We start from the raw sequence: 26,837 nt of genomic DNA, 5'->3' as shown, positions 1-26,837 counted from the left end.
ATCATATCAATGTTCTATATGTTTCTACTATTTTTGATCTATACAATTTTTTACATTTATTTAATGTGCTACAGTTTTTTAGTTCATCATCTAATCCATTCCACAGCTTGACCCCTCTGACCCATATGCACCTCTCTCTGATGTTTGTTCTAGTATTTATTTGTTTGAACATGGAAGTGCCTCTTAGACTGTAGCGGCTCTCTCTCTAGGCCAGAACAGCTCTTAGGTTGTAGAGGCTCTCTCTCTAGGCCAGAACAGCTCTTAGGTTGTAGAGGCTCTCTCTCTAGGCCAGAACAGCTCTTAGGTTGTAGAGGCTCTCTCTCTAGGCCAGAACAGCTCTTAGGTTGTAGAGGCTCTCTCTCTAGGCCAGAACAGCTCTTAGGTTGTAGAGGCTCTCTCTCTAGGCCAGAACAGCTCTTAGGTTGTAGAGGCTCTCTCTCTAGGCCAGAACAGCTCTTAGGTTGTAGAGGCTCTCTCTCTAGGCCAGAACAGCTCTTAGGTTGTAGAGGCTCTCTCTCTAGGCCAGAACAGCTCTTAGACTGTAGCGACTCTCTCTAGGCCAGAACAGCTCTTGGATACAGCTCGGGAGCAGGTGATTGTGTGCCTTATACATTGTTATTGCGGTGTTTAGATCTACTATATCTTTGAGTTTTAGGGTGTTTAGTTGAATGAATAATAGGTTGGTTGGTGCGTAATAATCAGATTGGGTGACAATTCTTATGGCTTTTTTTTTAAGTAGGAATATTGGCTGGATGGTTGTTTTGTAGTTGTTCCCCCATACCTCCACACAGTAATTGATGTATGGGAGTACGAGGGAGCAATACAGCATATATAATGAGTTCTGGTTTAGAATAGGTTTAGCTTTATACATTATAGCAATGGTTTTAGATAATTTTGTCCTTAGATTATTTATATGCGGTTTCCAATTAAGTTTACTGTCAATAAGTAAGCAGCAGTCAGTGCTGAGGTGGTGTTGTGTTATCAAAGTGACCAGCAGCAGTCAGTGCTGAGGTGGTGTTGTGTTATCAAAGTGACCAGCAGCAGTCAGTGCTGAGGTGGTGTTGTGTTATCAAAGTGACCAGCAGCAGTCAGTGCTGAGGTGGTGTTGTGTTATAGAAGTGACCAGCAGCAGTCAGTGCTGAGGTGGTGTTGTGTTATCAAAGTGACCAGCAGCAGTCAGTGCTGAGGTGGTGTTGTGTTATCAAAGTGACCAGGAGCAGTCAGTGCTGAGGTGGTGTTGTGTTATAGAAGTGACCAGCAGCAGTCAGTGCTGAGGTGGTGTTGTGGTATCAAAGTGACCAGCAGCAGTCAGTGCTGAGGTGGTGTTGTTTTTTTATGCGATTTTGAAAAATTAAAAAAATTAAAAAAATCACCATAATCCTTGGGAACTCTACTTTCAATTGGTGTTGTCAGCCAAGACTGTATTGTCTTCCAATCTAACGATATATATAGTCACATTACGCACAGGTGCGCACAGAGGCTGCATGCGTCTTCCTGTGCTGTCATTACGAGAGAGAGAGAGAGAGAGAGAGAGAGGGAGAGCGCGCATAGATAGGCTACATTAAAGGCCTGTAGATATAATTGCTTGCATGCGCTGAGAGAGAGAGAGAGATGCGCTCCAAATTTACCATACCGTACATACCATTCCGTGTACTGTACATCTGTACAACTTGTAGGCTACATCTGTTATTTTTGCGCATGTGAACCACGCTGCCATTACATTTGCGCTGCGCAGTGCGCAGTGCGCCTCGACATATACTTCTAATAAACTTCTTCCATTCCGAAGTTACCAGTATAATTGACAGACATGCACCCTTCAAAACACTCAGAGTAAAAGGTAGACGTCTACCCTGGATCAACCCACAACTACTTAACCTATTCAAACAACGGGACAAAGCATGGCTCAAACACCGCACATCCAATAATCCTGTTGACTGGGAAAATTACAGACTTCTCAGAAACCAATGCAAAACTCAAACAAGGAATGCACAATCAGATCACTATAAAAATAGCTTCAGACATGACTTCCATAACCCCAAACAGTTTTGGAATAAATTGAATCACTTTCTTAACAAAAACAATAAAAGCTCCATAAAACACCTCAAAATTAATAATGATATAATATCTGACCCACTGCATATTTCCCAAGCCCTTAACAATCACTTTTCCTCTATCTGTGCCAACACCCCAGATGCAAACTCTTATATCACAGCCGGCCCTCCTACAATTAATACACACAATGGATCCTTTTCATTTAAAAAAATCACACCTGTAGATGTACATCGCGTCATCTGTGAACTGAAGGAAAGCTGTGGGGCTGGTCCGGATGGCCTTGAATCCAAATTCATCAAACTTGCTGCTCACATTCTCATGTATCCCCTTACCTTTCTCTGTCAACCTCCTCATTTCCATCAATATGGAAATGTGCGAAAGTAACCCCCATCTTTAAGAGTGGGGACACATCTGATCCCAATAACTATCGTCCCATTTCCATTATCTGTACCACTGCAAAAATATTTGAAAAACTAATCTATAATCAGCTCTCACATTATCTGAGTCTCCACAACATCCTGTCCCCAGTCCAATCAGGTTTCAGACCACATTTCTCCACCACTACAGCCTTGCTTAAGTTCACCAATGACGTACTCCTATCCTCCAGTAAAGGCCTCCTTACTGGAGCAATATTTATAGATTTATCCAAAGCCTTTGATGTGGTTGACCATTATTTACTTCTTGACAAGCTTCATGCCATTGGCTTACAGCGAAATGCCATTCTCTGGTTTAATGCTTATCTCCATAATAGGCGCCAGTATGTTGTTTCACAAGGTACCCAATCCGATTATTCTATTATTGGTAAAGGTGTCCCACAAGGTTCCACCTTGGGTCCACTCCTTTTTTCTATTTTTATTAATGATTTACCTGACATTTGCTCACACAGTCAAGTTCAGCTCTATGCTGATGACACTGTTATATATTATTCTGGCTCTGACATAACCCATATTCAATCATCCTTACAATCCGATTTCAACCTTGTTCAGAACTGGCTCCACAATAATAAATTACTGTTGAATATGAGAAAGTCCTGCAGCATGGTGTTTGGCACACGACACAGTCAAGCAAGCACACTTGGAATAGGCATTAGTTTTTCAAATGGCTCTCAACTTGAGAAAGTTGACTCCTTTAAATATCTTGGAGTGTGGCTCGACCCAGAGCTTACCTTTAAACCACACATAGACTACGTTACTAAAAAAACCTATGGTTGCCTAAGCTCACTTTACCGTTCTATTAATTGCTTCTCCTTTGATGTTAGGAAAAGAATTATTGCTCAAGTGATACTTCCCATTATTGACTACGCAGATGTTGTGTATCTGAACACGACTGACTCTCATCTTAAACCTTTAAATGTTTTATACAACTCCCTGTGCAGGTTTGTATTGAGATGCCCATATGATACCCACCACTGTCTCATGTACAAATCACTCAATTGGCTTCAGCCTAAATCAAGACGGCAACTACACTGGTATCTCTTCACTTATAAATGCATTTATTTTAGGTGCCCTGCTTACTTAAAACAGTACCTGACTCAGTCTACCTCATCCTATCCACTAAGACATCTACAATACCCTTACTTTAAAATCCCCAAAATCTCCAATGTGGTTGGGCGTAGGTCTTTCTCCTACAAAGCCCCATTCGATTGGAACAACCTCCCTCTATATCTTAGATCCATCTCGTCATATAGTTGCTTCAGGACCTCCTTACATTCACATTTAGACTCAACTTGTCTATGCTTCTAACCTGACTGTAACCATTTATGACCCTGAGATATCTGCACTGTGACCCTATCTACACTGTGTATTATGTGGTGGTTGGTGGTGTAGGTGGAAGATGGTGAGCAAGCTATTTGTGTATATATGTATGTATTTGTATATCTGTTTGTATCTGTATACTGCATATTCTGTGTATTTGTGTACAGTATGCTTTTCTGTATTTTGTTTTTTATGGGTCCCTCTTGAAAATGAGATGCTGCATCTCAAGGGGCTGTCCCTTCAATAAAAATCTGAAATCTGAAATATGCGACTACTATTAAAATCAGACTGTCAGCTGTCATATCAATAGTGATCCCCGTAAAAAATACATGCTTTTACAACTAATTATTAATGCAGCCTCACAACTGCCGACGCCCGACGGCTATTTTGGCTATCGTCCTGTAGCCTATTATTCCTCTATAAAGTCCGAATGCGTTCACACCAGTAACGAACCGCACCGTGGTTCGTTTGGAAGCGAACCGAGTCCGGCCTTCTTTAGCGGACCATGGTTCGTTTCTTTGATCCGCACCAGAGTTCGGATGCACGTTCACACCAACCGAACCAAAGGGGTAAGTGGACCATGGTTCGTTTTAAACCAACCAAACATGTCCGGTGTGAAAGCGCCCTTAGTTTCAGTCACATTTTAGTCACCCGGAATGTTTTAGCTTTAGTCTAGTTTTAGTCGACTAAATATCATATAACAGTTGATTTAGTCGAACAAAATGTGTCTAGGCGGGCCTTGATGCCGTCGTAATGACGTTTTTTTCACTAGCTGAAAATAGCAGATCTACAAGCCAAGTGGGCTTGTAGATCTGCTATTTTCAGCATGCAACAAAGTGTAAAATGGCTCATACTGGATCTCATGTCCACTAGTCCCTTCCTAACATTTTAGTCTAGTTTTTATTTGTCTACGAAATTGTCAGTATATTTAGTCTTAGTCATCATAGCTTAGTTTTAATCTAGTTTTTGTCAGTAAAAAAAAGGTAGGCGACGGACATTTTTCATCTTAGGCGTGGTGTGTGAACTCACGGTGAAGACGTGGTCCTCGTGGTTAGGGTTAGGGTTAAGGGTCAGTGCTGAGGCGGCGTGGTGTGTGAACTCACGGTGAAGACGTGGTCCTCGTGGTCGTGTGTGAACGTGGTGTGTGAACTCACGGTGAAGACGTGGTCCTCGTGGTCAGTATGAGGCGGCGTGGTGTGTGAACTCACGGTGAAGACGTGGTCCTCGTGGTTAGGGTTAGGGTTAAGGGTCAGTGCTGAGGCGGCGTGGTGTGTGAACTCACGGTGAAGACGTGGTCCTCGTGGTCGCGGCAGTAGAACAGGCTGCTGTTGGCCTGGAACAGGAAGAGGCCGCTGGCGGCGTGGAAGTCGTAGGACGTGATGCCGCTCACGCCCAGGCGCTTCCTCTCTCTGAGCAGCTCCTCTTCTCTGGAGTACACGCCATGCTTGGGGGTGGCCTGTGGGGGGGTGGGGGGGGGGGGTATGTTATACTTTAGCTATTGGAAAATAGCAGATCTACAAGCTCATATAGCACGGCACCGTGTGACCTCTGTGCCCCGAGTCACATTGTTTCTAAGTCATTTGTGTTTGCAAAGTTTCCATTTTGATGTACTTTAGTATTTTCAACTAACCTGTTGGTCTATGTGACTTTACTATTTATCTTCTGGACTATGTGCTACAAGAAGCCAGTGCGGCGTTCATGGCGGTGCTGTAGAGCATGTGTTGCGTTCATGGTGGTGCGTTCATGGTGGTGCTGTAGAGCATGTGTTGTGTTCATGGTGGTGCGTTCATGGTGGTGCTGTAGAGCATGTGTTGTGTTCATGGTGGTGTGTTCATGGCGGTGCTGTAGAGCATGTGTTGCGTTCATGGTGGTGCGTTCATGGTGGTGCTGTAGAGCATGTGTTGTGTTCATGGTGGTGCGTTCATGGTGGTGCTGTAGAGCATGTGTTGTGTTCATGGTGGTGCGTTCATGGTGGTGCTGTAGAGCATGTGTTGTGTTCATGGTGGTGCGTTCATGGTGGTGCTGTAGAGCATGTGTTGTGTTCATGGTGGTGCGTTCAAGGTGGTGCTGTAGAGCATGTGTTGTGTTCATGGTGGTGCGTTCATGGTGGTGCTGTAGAGCATGTGTTGTGTTCATGGTGGTGCGTTCATGGTGGTGCTGTAGAGCATGTGTTGTGTTCATGGTGGTGCTGTAGAGCATGTGTTGCGTTCATGGTGGTGTGTTCATGGCGGTGCTGTAGAGCATGTGTTGCGTTCATGGTGGTGCGTTCATGGTGGTGCTGTAGAGCATGTGTTGTGTTCATGGTGGTGCGTTCATGGTGGTGCTGTAGAGCATGTGTTGTGTTCATGGTGGTGCGTTCATGGTGGTGCTGTAGAGCATGTGTTGTGTTCATGGTGGTGCGTTCATGGTGGTGCTGTAGAGCATGTGTTGTGTTCATGGTGGTGCGTTCAAGGTGGTGCTGTAGAGCATGTGTTGTGTTCATGGTGGTGCGTTCATGGTGGTGCTGTAGAGCATGTGTTGTGTTCATGGTGGTGCGTTCATGGTGGTGCTGTAGAGCATGTGTTGTGTTCATGGTGGTGCTGTAGAGCATGTGTTGCGTTCATGGTGGTGCGTTCATGGTGGTGCTGTAGAGCATGTGTTGTGTTCATGGTGGTGCGTTCATGGTGGTGCTGTAGAGCATGTGTTGTGTTCATGGTGGTGCGTTCATGGCGGTGCTGTAGAGCATGTGTTGCGTTCATGGTGGTGCGTTCATGGTGGTGCTGTAGAGCATGTGTTGCGTTCATGGTGGTGCGTTCATGGTGGTGCGTTCATGGTGGTGCGTTCATGGCGGTGCTGTAGAGCATGTGTTGCGTTCATGGTGGTGCGTTCATGGCGGTGCCGTAGAGCATGTGTTGTGTTCATGGTGGTGCGTTCATGGTGGTGCTGTAGAGCATGTGTTGCGTTCATGGTGGTGCGTTCATGGTGGTGCTGTAGAGCATGTGTTGCGTTCATGGTGGTGCGTTCATGGTGGTGCTGTAGAGCATGTGTTGCGTTCATGGTGGTGCGTTCATGGTGGTGCTGTAGAGCATGTGTTGCGTTCATGGTGGTGCGTTCATGGTGGTGCTGTAGAGCATGTGTTGTGTTCATGGTGGTGCGTTCATGGTGGTGCCGTAGAGCATGTGGTGCGTTCATGGTGGTGCGTTCATGGTGGTGCTGTAGAGCATGTGTTGTGTTCATGGTGGTGCGTTCATGGTGGTGCCGTAGAGCATGTGGTGCGTTCATGGTGGTGCGTTCATGGTGGTGCTGTAGAGCATGTGTTGTGTTCATGGTGGTGCGTTCATGGTGGTGCCGTAGAGCATGTGGTGCGTTCATGGTGGTGCGTTCATGGTGGTGCTGTAGAGCATGTGTTCATGGTGGTGCGTTCATGGTGGTGCCGTAGAGCATGTGTTGTGTTCATGGTGGTGCGTTCATGGTGGTGCTGTAGAGCATGTGTTGCGTTCATGGTGGTGCGTTCATGGTGGTGCTGTAGAGCATGTGTTGTGTTCATGGTGGTGCGTTCATGGTGGTGCGTTCATGGTGGTGCTGTAGAGCATGTGTTGCGTTCATGGTGGTGCGTTCATGGTGGTGCTGTAGAGCATGTGTTGTGTTCATGGTGGTGCGTTCATGGTGGTGCTGTAGAGCATGTGTTGCGTTCATGGTGGTGCGTTCATGGTGGTGCTGTAGAGCATGTGTTGTGTTCATGGTGGTGCGTTCATGGTGGTGCTGTAGAGCATGTGTTGTGTTCATGGTGGTGCGTTCATGGCGGTGCTGTAGAGCATGTGTTGTGTTCATGGTGGTGCGTTCAAGGTGGTGCTGTAGAGCATGTGTTGTGTTCATGGTGGTGCGTTCATGGTGGTGCTGTAGAGCATGTGTTGCTATGGGAACAAAGCACGGGTGGGACCCGTTTTTGTGAAGGTTAGGTTGAAAATGGGCAGCCCGCTCACCTGGAAGTGGTTCAGCAATGGTTTCCATGACAGCACCAGCAGGCCACCTTTACACATGTCGACCTTAACAATGTCGGAGTACAGTAACGTGTTTTCTCTGATGTCGTAAGGAATCCCTGTAGGAGAGGACATAAATAATATGGGACACATGATTAAAAGGTTCCGTTAATGATATTTTGTAAAAAGATGTGTCGCATTGGGACATCCGAGAGTTTGGTGGAATACAGTGTGGAGTCAATGAGAGCCAGGTGCACCAGCTTATGAACAAACACTATTTGCAAACCTCCCAACGTCCCAGCCTGTGTTCTGGTCTAGACTAATCAGTCGGTCATTAGCCTAGTCCCAGCCTGTGTTCTGGTCTAGACTAATCAGTCGGTCATTAGCCTAGTCCCAGCCTGTGTTCTGGTCTAGACTAATCAGTCGGTCATTAGCCGAGTCCCAGCCTGTGTTCTGGTCTAGTCCCAGCCTGTGTTCTGGTCTAGAGGGACGGCTGCAAATTTGCAGCCGAAAAAACTGCCGGTGGATCGGTATTGGTTCACCGATCTAACCCATTCTGACCTGAGATCAGATTCTAAAAATGTCTTCTACATCCTGACAGTTTTCCATTCTGACCTGAGATTAGATTCTAAAAATGTCTTCTGTGTCTGTCGCTCTTCGATTTTTCAAAAAATAGCAGACCTACAAGCTCGTAGCGCGCCACTCGGTGGCGCGCTATGAGCTTGTAGGTCTGCTATTTTTCAATAGCTAAAGCATAAAAACGATCTGTGCAGATATGAATTTTGGTCTCTTTCTTATATTATCGGTCAATGTATCGTTAGACCAGTTTACTATTGATGCCGTTATGGTCTTTCTTTTGGTAATAAAAAGTCCTTAAATTGTCACTTCACGGTCATCTGGCAACAAAAAACAAAAACAATCACGTGGATCCCGACACATAGGTTGAGAACCAACTGTGCTAAAGCGACTTGCCATCGAAGTGTTAATTGTAGGGAGGAAATAAAAGTGATCTGTCACCATGGATGCAACAGGCCCTCAACAGTAAACATGTTACTGTTGTTAAGGGGGCATTGCTTCCATGATGACAAAGCAGCTTTTATTAAAACATAGGCATACACAATTCCAAAAGCATTTCCAGTGAGCTGTGATGTTAAAGGTATATTCAGTGATTTCATTCAAAAACCTTAGGTTTCGTTTTTGGCTGTGGGACCCAGCCTTTCGTCAAATCAGGATAGAGTCAAAAACGAAACCTAAGGTTTTTCGACCCCCAGGGGTTAACTGGGGACAGGGAGGAACTCCTTATATGGCCAGCACACTCTATAGTAGGGAGGATTATCACAACACAACAAAAAAATAAGTGATATTTGAATATACCTTTAAACCACATGAAGCCTAGCGGCCCTATTCTGGCTAGGGTTCATTTTTACTAGTCGACTAGTTGTTTAACCACCTATTATGGGTTTTTTTAAATAAATATTTTTACATTTAAAAACTGTGTACATTGGTGACTGTAACTGTAGGAGCCGATCTTATAATAGGCCATCACTTCATGTATGTGCCATCATGCCATGTCTAACATTCCTGTTAGTGTGCTTTGTCGTCTTCTCAGTCACAGTGTGGTATGGAAACACCACCGACTTAGAGAGGAAACGGCTGGAAAGGGTGGTACGCACAGCGTCAAAAATCATTGGCCTGGACCTCCCATCCGTCTCCTCCATCTACACCACACGCACTAAGCGCAGAATGCAGAAGGTGATCGCTGACCCCCTCCCACCCTGCCTGCTCTCTTTTCGCACCCCTGCCCTCAGGTAGGAGACTCCGGTCTCTAAAGTGCAACACCTGCCGCTTTAAGAACAGCACTTATCCTCAGGTAGGAGACTCTGGTCTCTAAAGTGCAACACCTGCCGCTTTAACCCATTCTGACCTGAGATCAGATTCCAAAAATGTCTGTTTGAAAATGACAGTTTTCTGAAAAAGCTATGTTTCTATGTCAGTCGTTCTTCGATTTTTCAAAAATAGCAGACCTACAAGCTCTTAGCACGCCACTCGGTGGCGCGCTATGAGCTTGTAGATCTGCTATTTTTCAATAGATAAAGCATAACATGATGCTAACACCAAAATGGGTGCCCGGTCAGAATGGGTTAAGAACCCAGATTTTTTTTTCAGCACTTATCCCGAGGCTTTTCGCCTCTTGAATGCTGACCCACTTTTCACTCGCACTTTACACCGTGAAGCTGCTTTGTAAAACGATGAACTGTGATGAATTTGCTATTTATTTATTCAACATGGATTGTAACGTTTTGCATTCTTCTTATTTCTTGGTCCCCCTCATATGATGTCTGTACTTTTGTATCGTGTTCTGTCTGATTATGTGATGTGAATATGTGTATGTATCGTATGTATGTTTTTAGTGCACTGAAACAAATTCCAATCAACTCTGTTGACATGGCAATAAAGTCTTGAATCTTGAATCTTTGTCGCCCCCTACAGACATGGCAGAGAGGACATACATTACCTGACCATCTGGCTATTCTCAGTTACAGTTTATATGCTAAAAGTATCTTTATTTTTGTTTTCAACTTGGATGAAATAAACCTTTTGAGTTCAACTTTAACTCTATCGCCTGGACATTCCTCATTTCCCTTTTTTGGTCAAGTTTGCTGCACAAAGCCAGTCAGTTAGAAAAAGGTACTCTCAATCAACCACCACAAAGAACAAAAGGTCTCTACAATAACTATAATCTACCTGATCTTGAGGCCTACAAAATCGGAGAAAAAAAAATTAAATAAAAAAATAAACCTAGTAAACTAGTCGACTAGTTGCTTAACAGTTTCCGTGCTTTGAATGGATTACTCCAGGTTAATGTCGCTGCCATATCGGACATACGCGACTTTTGTTTTATGTGTTTAATCCGCCGTAATGTAATAAATAAAAATAAAATCCTTCTTCGCCGCGGAGAAAGAGACTAGATGCATTTGTTTTGACGGAGAAACCGGAAATCGTCACATGCTGTGGGCTGCTAGGGCTTCTGGGAAATTGAGGCCAATGCAAACGAATGGGGTTCAACGCCTCATGGAGGAGGGTCCTGTGCTGCGTCTTCCGGGTGTACCAAGATGGCGGGTGGTGCTGCCGTTCATAACAAACGGGGGGAGCTTTTTTCGCTCGATTTTCGCGGATTAAAAGTCCACATAATTCAGCGTATGCTCTAAAGGTAATACAACAATCTCGGCAGTGAAGGGGGGTTGATTAAAAGTCTGATAAATCGTTTTCCGCAGTCAAACTGTTAATGCCCCAATTCTGTCCGGGCAAACATTCGGTGAAAATAGCATACTTTCACGCATTAAAAGTACATTTTGAATACCGAACTTGTACTTGAAAGTACCCTTTCCGGCCCGTTCCGGTTCTTCTGAACTCACCGAGGTAATACAGGCGATGGTTCTGAACTCACCGAGGTAATACAGACGATGGTTCTGAACTCACCGAGGTAATACAGGCGATGGTTCTGAACTCACCGAGGTAATACAGGCCATGGTTCTGAACTCACCGAGGTAATACAGGCGATGGTTCTGAACTCACCGAGGTAATACAGGCGATGGTTCTGAACTCACCGAGGTAATACAGGCGATGGTTCTGAACTCACCGAGGTAATACAGGCGATGGTTCTGAACTCACCGAGGTAATACAGGCCATGGTTCTGAACTCACCGAGGTAATACAGGCGATGGTTCTGAACTCACCGAGGTAATACAGGCGATGAACGGTTCTGAACCGGTTCTGAACTCACCGAGGTAATACAGGCGATGGTTCTGAACTCACTGAGGTAATACAGGCGATGGTTCTGAACTCACCGAGGTAATACAGGCGATCCGGTTCTGAACTCACCGAGGTAATACAGGCGATGGTTCTGAACTCACCGAGGTAATACAGGCGATGGTTCTGAACTCACCGAGGTAATACAGGCGATCCGGTTCTGAACTCACCGAGGTAATACAGGCGATGGTTCTGAACTCACCGAGGTAATACAGGTGATGGTTCTGAACTCACCGAGGTAATACAGGCGATGGTTCTGAACTCACCGAGGTAATACAGGCGATCCGGTTCTGAACTCACCGAGGTAATACAGGCGATGGTTCTGAACTCACCGAGGTAATACAGGTGATGGTTCTGAACTCACCGAGGTAATACAGGCGATGGTTCTGAACTCACCGAGGTAATACAGGCGATCCGGTTCTGAACTCACCGAGGTAATACAGGCGATGGTTCTGAACTCACCGAGGTAATACAGGTGATGGTTCTGAACTCACCGAGGTAATACAGGCGATGGTTCTGAACTCACCGAGGTAATACAGGCGATGGTTCTGAACTCACCGAGGTAATACAGGCGATGGTTCTGAACTCACCGAGGTAATACAGGCCATGGTTCTGAACTCACCGAGGTAATACAGGCGATGGTTCTGAACTCACCGAGGTAATACAGGCGATGGTTCTGAACTCACCGAGGTAATACAGGCGATCCGGTTCTGAACTCACCGAGGTAATACAGGCGATGGTTCTGAACTCACCGAGGTAATACAGGTGATGGTTCTGAACTCACCGAGGTAATACAGGCGATGGTTCTGAACTCACCGAGGTAATACAGGCGATGGTTCTGAACTCACCGAGGTAATACAGGCGATCCGGTTCTGAACCGGTTCTGAACTCACCGAGGTAATACAGGCGATGAACGGTTCTGAACCGGTTCTGAACTCACCGAGGTAATACAGGCGATGGTTCTGAACTCACCGAGGTAATACAGGCGATGGTTCTGAACTCACCGAGGTAATACAGGCGATGAACGGTTCTGAACCGGTTCTGAACTCACCGAGGTAATACAGGCGATGCGGTTCTGAACCGGTTCTGAACTCACCGAGGTAATACAGGCGATCCGGTTCTGAACCGGTTCTGAACTCACCGAGGTAATACAGGCGATCCGGTTCTGAACCGGTTCTGAACTCACCGAGGTAATACAGGCCATGGTTCTGAACTCACCGAGGTAATACAGGCGATCCGGTTCTGAACCGGTTCTGAACTCACCGAGGTAATACAGGCCATGGTTCTGAACTCACCGAGGTAATACAGGCGATCCGGTTCTGAACCGGTTCTGAACTCACCGAGGTAATACAGGCGATGGTTCTGAACTCACCGAGGTAATACAGGCGATGCGCGTGCTTGCTGTCGGCGTTCTTCTTCTGGACGAAGCGGAAGTCGTGCGGCGCCTTGCAGGTGGTCATGCCCGAGTACTGGCGGCCCTGGTGGATGATCTGGCGCAGGTCGTTCCAGGCGTGCTTCTCCACCACGTAGGGCACGGGCACGGCCACGTCCGCCATCTCCACCACCTCGGTGCTGTCGGAGAGCTCGTCCGTCCCGGTCATCGCCGCTGCCGCCGCCGCCGCTGCTGCTATGGAGCTGAGTGGACACAGAGACGACGCTATTATGCGGCTTAGCCCTTTAAGACCCGGATATATTTCTACTTGCAAAAAAGAGATTTCAACCTTACTACTACTTTGTACTACTAGGACGTATGTTGAATAAATATGTAAAAAAAAATATATATATATATATATATATATATATGAAAATGTTATGCACATTTATAATAATTAGTAAAATAATAAGAATAAATTAAGAATTTACATTCGGTGGATATCTTTCACAATAATACATGATACATGTTCTAGACATTCTAATGATCACACAAATATATACCGGTACGTATTACATGCATCTTAGTTGCTTTTATCAGGGTTAAAGATTAAAGGTCAATTTTGATTAAAACTTGCACTATATCCAGAGATTTTGATGGGGGGGGTATTTATATGCAAATATCATGACCAATGGCATTGGTGAAAAAAAGAACAGTTTTTTTTTTAATAATAATTAAGTAATTAATTAAAGCATCGTTGGGTCTTACAGGGTTAGAGCAGTGAATGAATGGGCTCTGTGTCACACGCCATTTTGGAACCAACTTGGGCCCCTTCCCCATTTCCTTCAAGGACTGTCTAAAGAGGACAAGAAGCGAAGACCGTAAGGGCGCCGCCATGTTGCTCACATGGTGCTCCATGGAAGGAAAGAAACATGCGCAATGGGCTTTATGCAGCCATCACTTCCTCGTTCAGCTTCCTTGGTCTCAACTGCGCATGTTTCTTTCCTTCCATGGAGCACCATGTGAGCAACATGGCGGCGCCCTTACGGTCTTCACGTCCTGTCCTCTTTAGACAGTCCTTGATTTCCTTAAAGGACAACTTTAGTTTTTTTCAACCAAGGTTCATGTTTTAGGTTGTTATTAGAGAAAGTAAAAGGTGAGTGTTCTTTTTTTTCCATTTGCTGCTTTCTTTCGTTTTAGGGATTTTAGCTGTTTTGTACAGGGGGGCGGGGGCATTCGATCATGGGGCTAAATATTTATTTTTTTACAAAATATTATAGAGATTTTTTTTTATTTTTATTTACTATAGCCCTAATAAACCCCAGGAAATTACATCTGGCCACAAATAAATCTCAGGATCTACTGAATGTGAAGGTAGCCTAGTGGGGGGGAAGCCACACTGTGTGTCATAGGCTCAATGTCAGTTTGACACATTCAGTAGATCTCGTGATGTTTTGTGGCCAGATGAAATTTCCAGGGGTTTATTAGGACTATAGTAAATAATTAAAAAAGAAATCGCTATAAAATGTTGTAAAAAAATACATATTTAGCCCCATGCTCGAATGCCCCCGCCCCCCTGTCAAAAAGAGCTCAAATCCCTAAAACTAAAGAAAGCAGCAAATGAAAGAAAATGAACACTCACCTTGTAGTTTCTCTAATAACAACCTAAAACATGAACCTTGGTTGAAAAAAACCAAAGTTGTCCTTTAACCCATTCTGAACGGGCACCCATTTTGGTGTCAGCATCATGTTATGCTTTATCTATATAAAAATAGCAGATCTACAAGCTCATATCGCGCCACCGAGTGGCGCGATACGAGCTTGTAGGTCTGCTATTTTTGAAAAATCGAAGAGCGACTGACATTTTTTGAATCTGATCTCAGGTCAGAATGGGTTCATCAGACCAGTGTGTGTCTGGCGGAAACCTCGTATGAATCTGATCTCAGGTCAGAATGGGTTAAATTCCTTCACAGGTGTTACCACTGATACTAATGAAGGTTCTGTTCCACTCTGGTCAAACAGAGTCAGGGTGCTGCTGTTGTGCATATTATTGGCTCACTGGAAACACTGCTACACCAGTGGGTCTCAAAGGGTTCCAAACGGCCCTGTATGGGTTAGGGTTAGGGTTAGGGTAGGGTAGGGTAGGGTAGAGTGGGTTCCACATGGCCCTGTATGGGTTAGGGTTAGGGTAGGGTAGAGTGGGTTCCACATGGCCCTGTATGGGTTAGGGTTAGGGTAGGGTAGGGTAGGGTAGAGTGGGTTCCACATGGCCCTGTATGGGTTAGGGTTAGGGTAGGGTAGGGTAGGGTAGAGTGGGTTCCACATGGCCCTGTATGGGTGTGTAACTCTGAGCGAGCTACAGATGGAACCAAATGGACCCATGAGGATCCATCTGTACACTCTCACAGTTATGAAATCATCAGTAACACGTGAAGTAGGGAAGCGGACTGGAAGTAGGAAGTGGATATGGTGTGTGGATATTAACCCATTCTGACCTGAGATCAGATTCATACGAGGTTTCCACTGGACACACACTGGTCTGATTAACCCATTCTGACCTGAGATCAGATTCTAAAAATGTCACAGTCGTTGTTCGATTTTTTTCAAAAATAGCAGACCTACAAGCTCGTATCGCGCCACTCGGTGGCGCGATATGAGCTTGTAGATCTGCTATTTTTCAATAGGTAAAGCATAACATGATGCCGACACCAAAACGGGTTCCCGTTCAGAATGGGATAAAAGGGGAGGCGTCCAAAGGCGTCCTGTGGCACTCTCTAGGACATAAAGGGGAGGCGTGAGTTTTAAAGGGGAATTCCGGATGAACCATTGTCTTGTCTGATGTTATATCCAAGGACAGACATGGCAGAGAGGACAGGTGAGAATGGCTCCATCCAGAGCAGAGCGCACCGCGGCTCCGACCGTGCTCGCCAGGTCATATATATTTTTGAGTGGTGCAACCACTCCTATAGACAGCTGTGTGTCCCTGGCTGGCTGGCTGCCAGGGACCGTCCGAGCCTGACAATTGCGTTTGGTTCGTTTTCACCACCAAGTGTTACTGTTGTGCAGCCCCACACACACACACACACACACACACACACACACACACACACACACACACACACACTGTGTGTGTGACAGTACAGTAGAGGGACCCCCTGGGGACTCCGACCCCCACACCGTAACTCTGTCATTTCTCAACCATTTCGGACGTGAGGCGGCTTGCCGGAACCAGGGCGCCCCCCTTGGCGCGTTCCTGGGGGTCTGGAGGATTTCTCCATATCTTAGTTATTGTGCTGAAGTGTGGGGGAATACGTACATGACTACCACAAAACCATTATACTTATTACAGAAGAGAGCAGTACGAATCATGCACAAAGTGCATTATAGAGAGCACACAAATGGTCTATTTATAAAATCGAGGGTATTGAAACTTGAACATGTCGTGAAGCTACAAACCTCATTAATTATGTTCAGAGCAAAAAGCAAAAGATTACCAGTTCATTTACAACAGCTATTTGAACCTAGTTCAGAAAGTGGGGATAGTAGGAGGAAATTTGATTTTAAACATAAAGTTGCACGGACCACTCAAAGACTGATGTGTCCTTCGGTAACAGGAATCCGAACGTGGAATTCTCTGGATGACAATTTAAAGGGTTGTACAAATATTTGCCAATTTAAAATGAATTACAAAAATCTAATATTTAGGCAATATGAAGCCGACGAATAGGTTAGCTATTATTTCTTGCACGTGTCATTGCTCAACTTCTTGCTTGTTTTGTTTTGTCTTACTCTTTTGTTTTTTGTTGTTTTATTTTGTTTTTGTTTGTTTTGTTTGGATGTGTATGAGCCAATCATTAAAGTAAAAACTAACTTGAGTGAAAAGGGGGCAGGTACTTAAGAATTTATTCTTCTTCCTGCTCCTTTTCGTCATGGGTGTATCAGATAGGTATGAAAAACAAATGAAGTATGTAAGACAAATGAATTGTTATCTATTATGATTTGTACTGTATTGTGATACTCCATGTGCGAAATAAAATGAAATGAAATGAAATGAAATGTTAGATTTTATAATGACCAAATACGGTGCACAGTGATTTGTCCCGCACGCGGCGCACAGGCTTCCGTAAAAAGGCTGAGACTAAGACCCAGCGTGCATGCTCTGAGCTGTGGTGCGCTCTGGATGTTATGTAATATTTCACCTCCTGTACCACTCGTTATTGGATATATCAACATAACATTACGGTAAGAAAGTTGTTAATTCTCCTTTAAAAAGGACCCCCAGTTTGATATGCATTGATTAGACCACCGGTTCCCAAAGAATATTGTGGGAAAACAAATGCACAATTTGTCATAAATTCTAAACATTTTTCAAAAGAACTGAATCGAAGACAATTTATAAGTTAAAACAAAACGAAGAAAAAAAACAACAATTTAAAATCGGCTAAATCACGCAACCTCTGATTGGACAAGCACAGGTGAACAACATGAACAAAGCGGTGGGTCTGTTTCGTACCGTTTCTGGCGTCTGTCTTCAGTTTGGTCTTCTAGTTTCACCCTCTTTACTCTATGCATCAACTGGCCAACGACTCGGGACACGGCGTGGCAACCTGTAATGTTAACCCATTTAGACCCCAGTTAAAAACATTCACTCTGAAAGAATATATATTCAAAAGATTTGCGCCACATTTTTACAATTTTTCAAAAATAGCAGACCCACAAGCTCGTTGCGCACCACTCGGTGGCGCGCAACGAGCTTGTAGATCTGCTATTTTTCAATAGCTAAATTATAACATAATGTTTAAAACACCAAAAGGGGTTCCCACTCAAAATGGGTAAAACATGATGAGACTGCGCCTTTGACCAAGTGACAAAATCAAACGGTTGCCCGACAATTGCACACACAAAATCGGATATTATATCTGAACAAAGACATTCATACTAGACTCTAAAATGCTTTAACAAAATAAACCGTAAAACATAATAATCCATAGATCAGTCTGAAGAAAAGAGAAAGGAATGAAAACGATAATGTCCCTCCAGTCCTTATTGGCCCAAAAAACTGATCAAAACCCCCCCCAAAAATCAGCATTCGCAATTTTGTGGAAAAGTATAAGAGCATATAATGGTAGGGGTATAGGTGGAGGAAGTCTACCAGGAAAATAGCCATGTTGTGGGCAGCTGTCTCTGGGTTTCTTCAGAATTGGGGCTCCAGTATGTAGAACCATAGCTGCTCAGAGCATGGGATAGACCTGACTGCAAAGGAGACCGTAGCTTCTCAGACCTTCTAGCAATGCACACTGTCACGAGTATGACAAATGTTACACGGGTACTCCACATTCTACAGGCTGTTGACTTGACACACAGACTTAGAATGAGTGGTTGACACAGTATAGGTCTTGCTTGTGTGTGTCACGAGCAGGAAATGGGAACATAATAGTCCTTGCCTAATTACCTGAAAATGCAGTTATGCAACGCGGCGACAATTTAGGGCAAAACAAATTCGTCAAAACAAATTGGACCAAGTGATCTAGGTTGAGGCTAACAGTGCTCAAGAAGAATATATATATAACCGAAACAAATATATCTGACTTTTATCAGAACAAGTTGTAAATTATGCTACCTCCCACAATAACTTGTATTCCTAAAACTAAAAGTACTTGCGCAAAGTAAGTATTAGAAGACATTCTGAGGATTAGAATGTACACAGAACAGACAGAGGGCAGTCAAACTAGGTCAAAGGAGATGCTTCTGGCTTTCAAAATAAGGTGTTGATGTAGAGGAGCAGGCAGCAGTAGATATACAAAATACATACTATTGTTGCTGGAAACCTTGTATTCCCAAAAATGTTACTTTTCAGGTAAAAAAATAATAATCTTGGTTCAATATTAATAAAACGGCACAGACACAAACTCACAGAACTGCTCGCTTCTGTGAGCTTGGAGATCGACTATTTTTGATATATTTGTGTGGCATCAGGGCCTTGATGCCACACAAATATATCAAAAATAGTTTGATATATTTCCCAGCCTCTCTCTGGGGGCCTTGATGATCAGGAGACTGTGACGCCACGACCCCTGCCGGCCAAAAGGTGTAGTTGCTTATTTTGGGCTTATTTCCTAATGTTGTTTAAACCAGTGATAGAGGGTATGCACTATGCGGCTATACATGTGACATCATCATACAAGGAAGTTATGCGGGAACGCCTACTGAGTGGCAGAAAACTACTTTCTGGCCTTGACAGCAAAGCCCCCCCCTAGGCCCTACTGGATCAGAGCTGGGACTGAAGGCGGGCCCTACTGGATCAGAGCTGGGACTGAAGGCGGGCCCTACTGGATCAGAGCTGGGACTGAAGGCGGGCCCTACTGGATCAGAGCTGGGACTGAAGGCGGGCCCTACTGGATCAGAGCTGGGACTGAAGGCGGGCCCTACTGGATCAGAGCTGGGACTGAAGGCGGGCCCTACTGGATCAGAGCTGGGACTGAAGGCGGGCCCTACTGGATCAGAGCTGTGACTGAAGGCATTTAGCAGCCATTGTGTGTCCAAACATTCTTCCGGGTGCTTCAAAACGCCACTGAGCAACTTCCATCAAAATGAACAGCAAGGCGAGGCAATCCACCTGACCTGAGATCAGATTCATACGAGGTTTCCGCCGGACACACACTGGTCTGATGAACCCATTCTGACCTGAGATCAGATTCTAAAAATGTCAGTCGCTCTTCGATTTTTCAAAAATAGCAGACCTACAAGCTCGTATCGCGCCACTCGGTGGCGCGATATGAGCTTGTAGATCTGCTATTTTTAAATAGCTAAAGCATAACATGATGCTGACACCAAAATGGGTGCCCGGTCAGAATGGGTTAAACATGAAACAATGTTAAACTCACATTGCCACTCACTTTATGCATACGCTCTTTTCTCAAACCCCAAAATGAATATGCATTTGTCTGCAGACACCCCAAAAGAAACAAAAACTATTTTGATTAATTTGGAGGGATCTCATCCCAATTAAGTCCCAACCCAGTTCAAATGATTGCTTTCATAGACCAGCAGTTGCTTGTTTCGCAAAAACCTGGCAACAGTGACTGTGAGACGCAGACATGGGGACCGTCTGAAAACGTCTCCAGTGTGTGCACAGTTTACACATTGAGATTATAATGTTATTTTGTTCGATTAAAAACAAAATGCCATGTAAGTTTCGCTGTGAATCGACTCGTCGTTTGTGTGTTATATTCTGAGCTGCTGCCTGGTCAGGAAATCTGTGAATACTATCTCTAACTTTATGAACCCGGAAACTGCCACTTCCGTTCCGCAAAAACGAAAGTAAGAATTTATTTAAAAAAAAGAATAAACTCTAAAAATAAACCCTGTTCATATTATAGCTGTAACGATGATGCGTTTGTTATTTATCCAACACGTTACTTTTTATATTAACCCGAATTTAATTGTCACAATGATAAAAAAAAAGTACCTCCAGTTGAACCGACAATGAAATAAATAAAACACATTAATAATAATAATAATAAATAAGACGTCACCAACTTACCAGCTCTAGGATGTTTACAGTACGTGTTCAAGTCCTGACTGCTGTCAAATTTCACGTCGGCGCAGAGAACAACAAACAAACTGACAGTACAGTACAGTACAGTAACTGACACACAGACAGAGACTGGGAGTGAATAAAGATCAATATTCTACTCTACTGGCGACTAGCGGAAACGAACCCAAACGACCTCTCACCCGGATATGATTGCTAAAACAAAGATCTACACTATGCTACAGATATACAAGAAGAACTCGATCTACAAGCTAAACTTTGTTATCCTGTAGAATCATGGAAACAAGCCATTATTATAGTCTTTATTGGGTTTAAAATCATCTTAGCAGACCTTGTAATTGAACTGTAGGCCTACTTCCCTGTGCTTTTTTCTTCAAATTGTTAAAAGTATTCAATCAATCAATCAATCAATCAAGCAAACAAGCAAGCAGCAACCCCTTTTAGCAACTAGTTAATTTGTTTTTGTTGTTGATATTATCGACCTTAATTGGTTATGATGGTGATGAGATTATTATTATTATTATTATTATTATTATCAAACAGCAGTCTGTGTGGACCTATACTTATGTGTTGAAGTAAGTGAATGATGTTGAATGATGAAAGCTTTATATTTGGATACAATATTGGTATCCTGACATTTTTGAAGAGATGGGGACCCGTTGTAGAGATGGGGACCCGTTGTAGAGATGGGGACCCGTTGTAGAGATGGGGACCCGTTGTAGAGATGGGGACCCGTTGTAGAGATGGGGACCCGTTGTAGAGATGGGGACCCGTTGTAGAGATGGGGACCCGTTGTACTAAGAGATGGGGACCCGTTGTACTAAGAGATGGGGACCCGTTGTACTAAGAGATGGGGACCCGTTGTACTAAGAGATGGGGACCCGTTGTACTAAGAGATGGGGACCCGTTGTAGAGATGGGGACCCGTTGTACTCATCATTTAGAAAGATAGAACACTTGCATTTTCACTTAAAGGGGCATTCCACTCAATTTCAACATTTCACTACGTCATTAATATATTGTGTGGAAATAATAAAAAAGTCCCCCCCATTCTGTGTTGCCTAGAACTGGAGGTCTGAAGAGAAAGAAAAGTAACATTATGAAGTACATCTCCAGACTCTGTCACTTTTAGAAATGACAGAGTTACCGTGTGGGGGTCACCAGAACATCCAGACCCCCAGGAACGCGCCCAGGGTGCCGGTTCTGACGAGCCGCCCGTGTCTGAAAATAACTAAGTTACCGTGTGGTGGTCCTCGGGGAGGTCTCTGGAACATCCAGACCATCCTGACACAACTTTCTGGCTTTGACAGTTCATACTTCCAAACAGAAAAGTCCTATCTCCTAAACTCACTTTGCCTTGTGCATACCCATAGTGACAAATAAACCCTCCCTTATTAGAGAAACTCCATATGATTGCTATCTTAATATATTTAACATATATTTTAGCAAAGAAAATATCACTCCCCTTTCAGTATCCCTAAACCAGTGCATATCACTTAACATGATTTTTCAATTTTGTGCTATTTTGCTTCCTAAACATGTTTTCTTTCAAACTAAAGCAAAATAAACATTCAAAATACAGATTTAGATGTTTACTTTAGTACTTTATTTTGGCCAATGACAGCTCGTTTTGCTGGGTGAAAATCCACCCTCTCTATTTTCATGATTGGTTGTTGGTACAAAGGAAGTGACCATATTTGGATCAGACCACAGTCGGCTCGAGGTCCAGACCTTTCCAATGATATATGGCATATGTTGTTGCCAAGGTTTGGATGAGATATTTTGTCTCAAAATAGTGGCTTCAAATAAAATGCTTTGGAATTTTACAATACAAATCTTTAAAGGCCGTTTTCTCAAAATGGGGTTTCCTCATACCCGGGACAAAGAAACTCCACTTCAGTTGCAAACTTTCCAGTCTTATTCATAACTATATTCTGCAGAAATTTACAGAAGGGTTTGTTGATATATCATTCATAGCCTGATTTACATCACATTTTATTCCTAAAAACATGGCGAAAATGGGTTTTTTTATGCCTGTTGACACTCTTTTCTGATTTGTGGAGTGATAATTGGAAATATCTCAAATGTTCTTTGTCTCTAATATGTCAACAAAATGAAACAATAGTTTTGAACCTGGCTTTATCCGATTTCAGATTTATCGTCCCGAAATGTATGCAAATTCGCGCATATGCCTAATTCTCATATTTAAACATATAATTTCAGAAAACTTGTAATACAAAACATCTTAGTCTTAATATAAGTAATCAACTGGAGAAGTTTCATTGTGATAGCTATTAGTTAACTTTTCCCCCCCTATTCACCTGTAGTGTCTCACCTTAAAGTATTACTAAATAATTTCCATATATTAGATAATTTAATGTAGCTTCATGTAGGCCTATACTGTTTGCGGATGCGAGAGATTCATTCGTTTGTGCAACAACCTAGTTGTGATGTAATGAATGTATGCAGTTATCTCAGGCTATGTCTCCGTTAAAGTACTCAGAAAGCTAAAAAGAATAAACAAACAAGCACACAATAAAACACCAATAACAAGTGCCATATCTTTAAAACATTTAATTTGAAATAAGTTCTCCTTTCGTTTTGCATAAGTGCAAAATGCACCCAAACAGCCACCTGAGGGAAGTCTAAATCTTTAAATAAAAAACAAGCAAAGTGTACATTTATAGTACAAAATTCTCTTTTTAAAAAATTGCACAGTTTGTGTATAATATATATATATATTCATATTTTCCATTTTAAACAAACTTTAAAATAAAGGCTCAGAAAGTAAACAAGATCCACCAAATGAAAAATAAAAACTTTTTTCCCTAGAATTTAAAGCTGAGGAAACGTTAGACACCCTGTTTTCGTCTCTGTGTCCACCATAAATATACATATTTATATTTATATGTAAGTCTCTTTACATAATTCTCTGTGCTAGTGTTTGTCCAGACAATCAAAATTATTGCAAAGTAGTAAAGTTCTACTATAAAACATGGGGGGAGAGGAGGAGAAATAAAAGCTTCCTTCGCCTCAGCGCTCCATAAATAAATGCAGAAGAAAATCTGTTCTTTTATGCTTTTTTTCCTTTTTTTTTCCTCGTAACAGAAGTTAGTTTGAATCCCTGGTTTCACAAAAAGTTTTGTGTTTTTCCATTTCACAAATTTGTGTGTGCATTAAATATTCCAAAAACAACAATCAATCCAGAGCTCCAGTTTCTCTTTTTTTTTAAGCACAACAACACACTTTATTTCTTTTTCCTCTCTCTCTCTTTTCCTTTTCTGAACGCTGTGTTCGCTCCGTACGTTCTTTGTCATTCTCAATGTTGTTTTTGGAGGAAGAGGTCGAGGTGTTGGGGTCAGCGTCGATATGGGTGGAAGCCCTGTACGTTGTGATTCTGCCCTCGGCCGAACGCGTTGGCGGCGTTCACCGGGGGGCCCGCGGCCTGTTGTGCTGTCGCTGCCCCGTACGCTGCTGCCTGCTGGTTCGGGTCCGCGAAGGTGTGGGTGAAGCCACTCAGGTCCTGACCGTAACCTTTAAGAAAGGGACAACATCGGATGGTAGAAAGGCAAGTGGAAGAGGGTAAAGGGAGGTGTAGATTAGGGGAAGAGGGTAAAGGGAGGTATAGATTAGGGGAAGAGGGTAAAGGGAGGTATAGATTAGGGGAAGAGGGTAAAGGGAGGTGTAGATTAGGGGAAGAGGGTAAAGGGAGGTGTAGATTAGGGGAAGAGGGTAAAGGGAGGTATAGATTAGGGGAAGAGGGTAAAGGGTGGTATAGATTAGGGGAATAGGGTAAAGGGAGGTGTAGATTAGGGGAAGAGGGTAAAGGTAGGTGTAGATTAGGGGAAGAGGGTAAAGGGAGGTGTAGATTAGGGGAAGAGGGTAAAGGGAGGTATAGATTAGGGGAAGAGGGTAAAGGGAGGTATAGATTAGGGGAAGAGGGTAAAGGGAATGGGAAGAGGAGATGGGGGAAGGAGGTAGAGATAGGTGGGAAGAGAGGTGAGGGCGTTTCATCGTCAGAAATGTCGAGACAACAACGTATCAAGGACAATACTTACTGGTCTACAGGTACAGTATGAAGAAATGTGTTCACATAGGATAAGATACATTATTAATACTTCCAAGCCTTGATGTGAAGATTGAAATATTGTATTCCTTTGCATGAGCACCATTTTGTACTGACATTTTGACTCAAAATTAGAAAACAAACCTAGTAAAGTCGAAATGTAAAACTGTTTTTAATTTAAATAATTAAAGTAAATTTGATGCATTGTAACAGCCATTCCAAATCAATCGCAATTTTGATCCAAAGGGCTTCATAAAAGGAAAACAATGTGGAGATTGTCTTGATTGAACAAATTCTAACAAGCACATAGAAGTTCTCATTTAGACACTAGATGGCACCAATTCCCTGCAAACTGAGACAGGGAGCAAGCATGACAACCAGGAGAGGGGGAAAAAAGCTTCTCATCCATAGGTCAACATGGCCTAGTGTGGATCCTAATTACAATGTTCAGATTCAGCAGCCGCAGTCATTACTTTACCAGACAAACAGCTTTGTATGAATACAAAAGGAATCCCAGCTGGTGGAATACCAAAGTGGCTGGACTGGAGAAGAGACAAACTCGCTCGCCTCTGTCAAGAGACTAATGGATGGCATTCAATTCCCACCCTGGTGACATCCTGTGCCGACAAAACTTAGGAATTTAAATCTTAAAGTAGTAAAGAAAGTAATGACAAAGTTAAATGATAAGACAGACAGACAGACAGACAGACAGACAGACAGACAGAAAGAAAGAAAGAATAAAGAGCCTAGATATGAACATTTCTTGTGGGGTACTCAAAGAAGCTCTCCAAGAATGGGAAACAAATAAGGCAAGCATAACAAGAATTCAGAACACAGGAACGTTCCAAACAGGAACACAGAAGAGGAATCTTTTCATGACAATATAGGAATAATAACTGGGAAATTTACTGGCATTGAGTTGTCCATTATTTTTCGTCCTTTGACTCTGACCCCTTTGGCTACAATGTGGAAGACAGTGTATGGAGAAAAGAAACAATGAGTGAATGGGCTGCCAACGCACAGAGACAACTGAACCGTCGAAAACAGTTCCCTGGCAATTAGATCATCCTTTTATTACCAGCGAAGCAATGCAGAGAGGGGCGTAGAGTGTGGACAAAACGGTTCAGGGTTGAGATCATGGTTCGTCTTTGTACAGTAAAACCAACAGCCAGCTCGAGAATGCCAATCGAGACATTATGAATAGTCTTTCATACGCCTGAAGTACCTATGGATTTGAATCCCAACCATCGCATGACCTTGAAAACAATTCACAGCTTGTGTTTTACTGTACCCAGAGCACTCACAGCACCTTGTATGTACATGCAAAATGTATGCAAAATGCATAACACAAAAAAAGCACGGGAGAAAACCAAAAGGAAAACGCAAAAGAACCACGTTGCAGCTATTATATATGTAGATATATAAACATAACTCTACAGTACTATATGCTACTTTTGTGGTTGGAGCAGACAACTGACCATATTCAGCCAGCGGCCATTTTGCCCTCACGTCACCCAACGTGTGACGCGAGAGAAAAATGGCTACCGTGTGAATATGGCCACACAGCAGTGGGAAACTCTAACTCGTCGGGGGGGGGGGGGGGGGGGGGGGGGGGGTAGAGTTTCTCACCCGGTTGTGTGACGTCGAGAGCAAAATGGCCGCCGTGTGAATTATGGTCAATGCTGGCACCTTACCTGCACTATATCCACCCTGCTCATCCTGACCATAACTGTGAGAAGGACGCGTGGGTCCGTAGGCAGAAGGGTCCTGAGGGTAGTTACCCAAGCCTAGCAGGGAGACGAGGAGACCAGGTTGGCTGAACCCAAGATACTGCAGCTGACCCCCCCCCCCCCCGCCCCTTCCCCCCCACTTCTTAACCACTTAAACCCTATATACTGCACTTGGTTGACCGGGGTCTGCTCCGCTAATTTGTAATGTTTGCGTTTTTCTCACTCCGGGTTTCGCACGCCGACAACAGCACATCTATAAGCTCATGGCGTGATGCGCTTGAGCCTGTAGATCAGCTATGTTCGGGGCACGCGACACCGTCAAAGCGCGACAAAGTAATGTATAAAAGGCTTTTAAGGCTTCATCTGGAGGTGGGCCGACGTCCCCAAACCAACGTGTGAATGTGTGGGCTATACTTTGCTGAAGCTAAGAACCCCACCCAGCCTTCTCCGTCCCCTTGGGGCTGCCTATGCTGCTAGCTTACTGGCACTAGGAGGCTGCTGGAACAGGCAGCGGACAACTCCATGCAAAGAGCAGGATGGA

The 26,837-nt window shown here is 43.8% G+C and overlaps 2 protein-coding genes across 4 annotated transcripts in view; both read right to left on the bottom strand.

Moving 5' to 3' along the window:
* LOC310859644 (dipeptidyl peptidase 9-like) overlaps positions 1–20,572 on the bottom strand; it is a 50,868-nt gene extending 30,296 nt beyond the window's left edge. For both annotated transcript variants that reach the window (XM_083766302.1, XM_083766301.1), the window contains exons 1-5: positions 20,490–20,572; positions 17,460–17,553; positions 12,947–13,209; positions 7,769–7,884; positions 5,089–5,262 (exon numbers count right to left, since the gene is read on the bottom strand). In XM_083766302.1, coding sequence (XP_083622428.1) covers positions 5,089–5,262; positions 7,769–7,884; positions 12,947–13,209; positions 17,460–17,518 — 612 coding nt within the window. In that variant the 5' untranslated portion in view covers positions 17,519–17,553; positions 20,490–20,572. The remainder of the gene's footprint in view (positions 1–5,088; positions 5,263–7,768; positions 7,885–12,946; positions 13,210–17,459; positions 17,554–20,489) is intronic.
* Positions 20,573–23,065: 2,493 nt separating this feature from the next.
* The window catches only part of dazap1 (DAZ associated protein 1), a 51,402-nt gene continuing 47,630 nt past the window's right edge, over positions 23,066–26,837 (bottom strand). For both annotated transcript variants that reach the window (XM_083767803.1, XM_083767804.1), the window contains exon 12: positions 23,066–24,034. In XM_083767803.1, coding sequence (XP_083623929.1) covers positions 23,859–24,034 — 176 coding nt within the window. In that variant the 3' untranslated portion in view covers positions 23,066–23,858. The remainder of the gene's footprint in view (positions 24,035–26,837) is intronic.

This window comes from Protomyctophum parallelum (assembly GCF_964188405.1).
Source record: "Protomyctophum parallelum genome assembly, chromosome: 6".
Classification (NCBI taxonomy): domain Eukaryota; kingdom Metazoa; phylum Chordata; class Actinopteri; order Myctophiformes; family Myctophidae; genus Protomyctophum; species Protomyctophum parallelum.
Note: the sequence above shows the minus strand (reverse complement) of the source record. Positions and strands in the feature narration are given on the sequence as shown.